Genomic DNA, 6,683 nt, shown 5'->3' with positions numbered 1-6,683 from the left:
GAGTGCGCTCTGAAGACACGCACAAGACGGCTTTCGCACTCATGAAGGGCATTACGAATTCTTGTGATGCCTTTCGGATTGACCAACGCCCCATCCACATTTCAAGCTTGATGAACGAGGTATTCAGGTCTTACCTTCGGAAATTTATTCTGGTTTTTTTTGATGACATTCTGTGGTACAGCAAGTCAATGGAAGACCACATGCAGCACCTCAGTCTCATATTTCAGAAGCTACAGGAACACCAATTAGTGGCCAACCGAAAAAAATGTTCCTTGGCAACCCAAATTAGAATATTGGGCCATGTTATTTCAGCAAATGGATTGGCTGTGGATCCCTCTAAAATTGAGAGTATCGTTGACTGGCCCCGCCCGAAAGATATTAAAACACTCAGAGGGTTCCTGGACTGACCGGATAATACAGACGGTTTGTCAAAGGATACGGTAAAATCGCACTCCCTTGACTAACCTGTTAAAAAAAGATGCCTTCATTTGGGGTGAGCAAACGCAGGCCGCATTTGAAGCTCTAAAATCTTCCCTGACCAGTGTACCCGTGCTACGAATGCCGGATTTCTTAAACAGTTTGTTATTGAAACGGACGCATCAGGATGTGGGTTGGGAGCTGTCTTAATGCAGGAAGGTAGGCCTCTGCATTTCTTAGCAAAGGACTGTCAACCAATTCGAAACTCAAATCAGTTTATGAAAGGGAATTGATGGCTATTGTATTAGCAGTACAGAAGTGGAGACATTATTTGTTAGGCGACGCTTCCTTATCAGAACTGATCAGAAAAGCCTCCATTTCTTATGAACAGAGGTGCTGAATGAAGACCAACAAAAATGGGTGTAAAACTGCTCGGGTTACAGTTTGAAATTTAGTATCGACCCGGGCCTGAGAACAAAGCTGCTGATGCCTTATCCAGGCGGCAGAGAGTGTGGAAATTAACGCCATCTCAATGGGTTTTTCGGAGGGTTAGAGAATTAGAAGAGACCATCCAAAAAGATGACAAGTTGCGGCAGCTCACCCAGCAACTTATGGTCGATTCCTCATTGCCATCCTCCTTTCAAGCTAATGGGTAGACACCTTATGTATCATCAGGTGGTTGTTCCGAAACACGGCCCCCAATTCAAAAACTTTTGCATGAATTCCACTCATCCCCGATTGGAGGTCACCTGGATTTTTCAGAACTTACAAAGGTTGATGAATGTGTTTATTGGGATGAATGAAGAGGGATATCCAGACGTATGTGAACTCTTGCAGTGTGTGTCAACAGAATAAATATGAAGCACTGCGGCCAGCCGGATTATTACAACCTCTCCCTATTCTGTTCAGGTTTGGGAAGACATTTCTATGGACTTTATAGTGGGACTCCCAAAAGTGCACAATGTGGATACTACCTGGTGGTGGTCGACAGACTCACTAAATACAGTCATTCCTCACACTCAAACACCCTTTTACAGCAAAAGAAGTGGCAGCAGCCTTCATTAAAGATATAGTTAAGCTTCATGGGTTCCACGAACAATTGTGTCGGATCGCGATCGGGTGTTTATGAGCCATTTTTGGGGAGAATTGTTCAAACAGGCTGGAACTAAACTCATATGAGCTCGGCTTATCATCCACAAACGGATGGGCAAACGGAGGTTGTAATAGGTGTTAGAAAATTATCTCCGCTGTTTTGTGGGAAATCAGCCGGCAGTGGCCTCAATGGATTCCGTGGGCAGAATTCTGGTTCAACACTACATATAGCAGCTCCACGGGCATGAGCCCTTTAAAGCATTATATGGACGGGATCCTCCAGCATTGCTGAAATACACAGACCGTAACTCTCCAGTGGATGAAGTTAATCAACAAATGCAGACCCGCAACAGCATTTTACTTGAGCTTAAGGAAAACTTGCACAAAGCTCAAAACCGCATGACAACTTGCCAATGCAAAGAGAAGGGATGTCCGGTTTGAAGTGGGTGAATCTGCCTACCTGAAGTTACAGCCTTACCGTCTGAAATCTCTAGCTTACCGCAGTAATGAAAAAGCTAAGTCCCAGGTTTATGGCCCTACCAAGTCCTTGAGAAAATTGGTTCAGCCGCTTACAGGTTAGACCTACCAGAAAATGCCCGATCCATAAGGATTTCAGTGTCTCAACTCAAAAAGGTCAATTTCCATCACCACATATTCAGCCTCTTCCGGATTCACTGAATGAGGATTTGGTCTTAGTTGTGAACCAGAGGAAGTGCTTAAGCTCCGCAGGTTAATCAATGGGGAAAGGGAGGTTCTTGTTAAGTGGATGGGGTTACCCCACCATGAGAACACTTGGGAAGAATATGACACCCTGAACCTGCAATTCCTTCATTCCACCTTGAGGACAAGGTGGCTCTCCTTCGGGAGGGTATTGATACAACACGTGAAGGGCGAGTGTACAAGAAGCGTGGGAAGGAGCACCAGGGGATCAATAATATTAAAAGAAGCAACTAAAGTGTGAATTGAGGGTAGTGGGACAAGGTGGCGAAAGATTATTGGAGGAAGGGTTAATTCTGTTACAGGAAAGAATGAATAAAAGGAGCAGCAGAAGGGTAAATAGGAATCAAGAAGGAATTGAGGAAAAGGGGAGGTAGTTGGCCCTCGAAGTCCAGCAATCGGTTTCTATTATGTTTTAGCTTGGTCTTATTTTCATTGTAGTTAATTAATTCCAGTAGTCCTTTGGTTGAGAGAAGATCTAAGTGGTGTAAACTGAATCATCAATGAATACCTCTCCTCTGTTATTTTGGGAACTCTAGAGGTTACTATAAACTGCTGTTTGTCGTTTATGAGCTATTGCAGGTGTGAGTGATTGAGAAATCTGGGTAGGTTCGCATCACTTTCCAACAAAGTTTAGATATCATGATTTTAAATGAGTTGATGGGGTGGAAGGTGGAGTTTAGTGGTTTGACAATGCGAGGAAGTTGGTGAGGGTAGTGACCCCTCAAAATAGTGGGGTAACAGGGGATTGTTTTATAAAACCGGTTAATCGGTAACAAAACAGAATTATCAGTTCGATAAATAACTGGTTCAAGAGATAATTAGGTTCGATTTCAGTTTGGATTATCTCTTGAAATGAAAAACTGGTTCGGTTTAAAATATTAGTAATCCAGTCCGGTTACCCGGATTTCCACACCCTAGTAAGCAGAGGTCTTGATTATTGGATAACTTTTTTCTTTTTCTTTGTTTTTGGTTTCTGATTGTGCTTTACCAAGTTCTGGTGTGGTGCCTTAAATGGCAAAGCCTGAATGACACACTGCAATTGCTAGAACATTATCAAGAAGGAATTTATCTCCCAAATGGACTGAACTTTGATTCAAACTAATTTCACCCAAAGTCACATTACAATTACAAGAAGTTATCTGTGTTTGCTATAGTGTCAATGACAATTCTGATCAAATATCAAGTGAAGAAGATAAAATCAGCTTTCACAATACAAACTGGAAACTAGTTAACAAATTACAGGAGCCTTAAAAAAGAAGTACAAGAAACAGCTCCATTTTATCACATATACATCACCTCTACAAGTGAAATGTTTACACATATGTTCATCACATATTTTCAGCATGTAAGCCAAAAACTTAACCACTCACATTAGATGTAGTATCACTACTGACCCAATTTGTTGTCACAGAAATGGGTGAGGATGGCAGCTGGATGTGCTTCATCAAGGCAAGATCGTCACAATCTGGTGGCTGCTGCACACTCTTCAACTTGGATTCTCCACTTTCAATTCTCTTCAGTTCCTCCAAGATCTCATCCATGGCAGGTCTCATTTCCTTATTCTGTTGCAAACATAGAAATGCCAACTCTGCAACTGAAGTTGTCATCCTTTTGACTTCTGCATCTGACTGATATCCAAAAGATGGATCAATCAGATCCTCAGTTGCACGCTTTTGAATCCTGTTCATGGCAAAGTTAGCCAAATTGACCTCATGTCTATGCCTGTTTATATCAACAGCAGGCATTGATGATATGAGCTCAATCAGAACAACTCCAAAGCTGTAAACATCACTCTTATCGGTTAGCCGGTAACATTGATGATACTCAGGGTCAACATAGCCTGGAGATCCTTGTGGAGCAGTTGAAACATGAGTAACATTATTGGGGAACCATCGCGAAAGCCCAAAATCTGCAACTTTTACACAAAAGTTGTTGTCAAGAAGAATGTTGTGAGTCTTGACATCACGGTGTATGATATCAGAAGCATGGAGATAGACCAATGCGCTGGCAGTTTCAATGGCGATGTTCAAACGAATAGGCCAAGTGAGTGGACCAGGCTTCGCTCGATCACCATGGAGATGATCTGCAACAGTTCCATTGTTAACATATTCATAGACAAGGAGGAGGCCCTGCGGACTGTCACAAGGAGTGCAGCCATAGAGGGAGACCAGATTTTTATGGCGCAAATGTGTGAGGATCTTAATTTCATTCATAAACTGCTGATGCCTTCTGTGGTTGTGCTCATATAGACGCTTGACAGCAACTTCCCGTTCATCGCGAAGTTTTGCTGATTGAAAAGGGTGAAATAGGCCATTTAGCAACCGTTAAGTAAGTCCTTCTAGTTTTTTTCTTCTTTTCTCTGGAAATTAGATACTACATTCAATTGAAACATAAAAGAGTTTATCTTCTTACCATAATATACCGTTCCAAAACCTCCGTCTCCAACTTCATTCGCCTCACTAAAATTATTGGTAGCTTCTGCAAGTTCTGTGTAGGAGAAGATAGGGACCCCATAATAGGCACTGCCTAGTTGCAGCTCTGAGTTGGAGGAAGGATTGGAAGCAGTGTATCTTGAGTTGAAGTTATCATATTTTTGTTTCTTACGACGACGAATGAACCAAATTAATAGAACCACTATAAGGACTGCTAATCCTCCAACTCCAATTCCTAATAAGCAAAGATAACAATTGCAAATTTTATTGCCAGCCAATGAGGAAAACCACAAAATACTTATCAAATATTACTCAGCTACGGTTGCATAGGAGCATATGAGGCAGAAATGGAATTTTTCATAATTATAACATTTGATTTGATAAGAGAGGTATATTACCTACTCCTATGCCTATCTTCAATAATCCATTTTCTGCAAATAAAAGTACAAATGCAACAGTGTTAGTAGTTATCTGCATCACCCAAATATGTGACAGGATCATGCAAACAACTGATAGAACTGTTCTGTCTGAAACTATTGCTGTGACAAACTAAGCAGCTTACTAACTTCCTCCAAAGTCCAAACCCAAGTGAGGGACCAATCAAAATCGAAGAGAATTATTCAATTTGTGGCATGATATTAAACAATAAGTTGGAACAAGAAATAGCTTTATAAATATATAAAAAAATGACTCCCAACTTCGAAGAATAAACAAATATGTTAAAGTTCTAGTACCTCGTAATGTAAGTTTATCATACCTTTTCGGGGCTTTGGACATTGAAAATTTCTCTGGTTGTCAATTCGACATTGGCTTCCTCTATTATTACAATCAAGACATTCCTTCGTCACATTCACCTGAATACGGAACCAGCCAGTATACACATTAAAGTAATCAACACCCTTTGGAGTGTTGTTCATTTGAAGCGGAATAGGTGAACAGTCAAGAGGACTTAATAGTTCTCCATGATTTGAGCCGTTGTAGTAGATAATTGAGTGGTTGCAGTCATTGCAAAGCGAACCGTAATCTTCTGGGGCAGTGTAAGGCGAACCGGGACATTGGAACAGGATTTGATTTTTTGGTAACACCTCAAAAGAGAGAATAGGAGAGCTGAGAATGGTAAAATTTTTCAAGTATTCAACACAGCAACAGAGATCGAAAAGCTTTTCATAATCTGGTTTCTCTTGAAGCAGAAGCGTATTATCCTTAGTGATGCATGTAACATGAAACAGTAGCCCATCCTTCCCCAGTCGTATCGTCTGAACTTGTTCATTGCAGCCTTCTATTGTCAAGAATCCACAGTCAGGATACGTTTCATTGGAGAAGGGTAAGCTTAAATTGCCGAAAATTTTACAATCGAAATGTTGACATTTTTGGCTGGAGCCCTTCTCTTCTTGAGCCAAACAAAGAATTAAAAGATGAGAGATAAAGAAGAACACAAGATAAGGCACACCAGACATTCTAAAAACTAATCACTAACTGGCAACAGATTTTACAAACATAAGAACTCTTTGAAAAAACTTGATATCTTTTATTTTATTTGTGGTGCTGCATTTTCCCTGTACTTTCAGTTGTTTATCCTCTACAACACGCAGTTGACTTGGAAAGTAGACGGCGAAGACTTGTAGACATGAGAAAGTTTGGGACAGTTTCTAAATCATAAAGGGGTCCAGTGATGGGGAAAACTTTATGGACTGGTCTTCCAATAACTGGAAAAATCAGAAAAAGATCTTCTCTTCTCTTATTTTATTTACCTACAACTCTTATGTTACATGTTAAATATAAATCATAGTTTATAATATTATAACAAAGTTTAAAAAAATAATTCTACCTTAGACATCAAGCTACTGCCATTTCAATTTTCAACTAACTAACCTTTAGTCAGTTATAAGCTGACTGAAATCTGCTTTTTGATTGACTTACATCTTTGGAGTAAGTGATAAGAAGGTTAAAAAGGTTTAATTTAATGTCAGAAAGCATCTTGATTACTGTCATTTATGATGCTCATATTATGTTTGAATTATT

At 40.2% G+C, this 6,683-nt stretch overlaps 1 protein-coding gene across 1 annotated transcript; it reads right to left on the bottom strand.

Moving 5' to 3' along the window:
- Positions 1-3,321: 3,321 nt before the first annotated feature.
- Positions 3,322-6,118, bottom strand: LOC116141551 (LEAF RUST 10 DISEASE-RESISTANCE LOCUS RECEPTOR-LIKE PROTEIN KINASE-like 1.1). The gene is made up of 4 exons (XM_031427049.1): positions 5,419-6,118; positions 5,032-5,092; positions 4,642-4,958; positions 3,322-4,516 (listed from the first exon to the last, which is right to left on the bottom strand). Exons 1-4 carry the CDS (start codon positions 6,116-6,118, stop codon positions 3,588-3,590), a joined length of 2,007 nt encoding a protein of 668 aa, XP_031282909.1. The 3' UTR covers positions 3,322-3,587.
- Between the last annotated feature and the right edge of the window lie 565 nt (positions 6,119-6,683).

Source organism: Pistacia vera, unplaced genomic scaffold (assembly GCF_008641045.1).
Source record: "Pistacia vera cultivar Batoury unplaced genomic scaffold, PisVer_v2 Contig40, whole genome shotgun sequence".
Lineage (NCBI taxonomy): Eukaryota > Viridiplantae > Streptophyta > Magnoliopsida > Sapindales > Anacardiaceae > Pistacia > Pistacia vera.
The sequence above is the reverse complement of the archived record's forward strand: the minus strand, read 5'-3'. Positions and strand labels throughout refer to the sequence as shown.

Bases quoted from the DNA above. Each gene is read 5' to 3' on its own strand.
- LOC116141551 (XM_031427049.1), bottom strand. From the start codon at position 6,118: ATGTCTGGTGTGCCTTATCTTGTGTTCTTCTTTATCTCTCATCTTTTA. The intron at 5,093-5,418 runs GTATGATAAACT...TTTTATTTGCAG, and splicing joins ATGTCCAAAGCCCCGAAAAG to AAAATGGATTATTGAAGATA. The intron at 4,517-4,641 runs GTAAGAAGATAA...CTTTTCAATCAG, and splicing joins TTTTGGAACGGTATATTATG to CAAAACTTCGCGATGAACGG.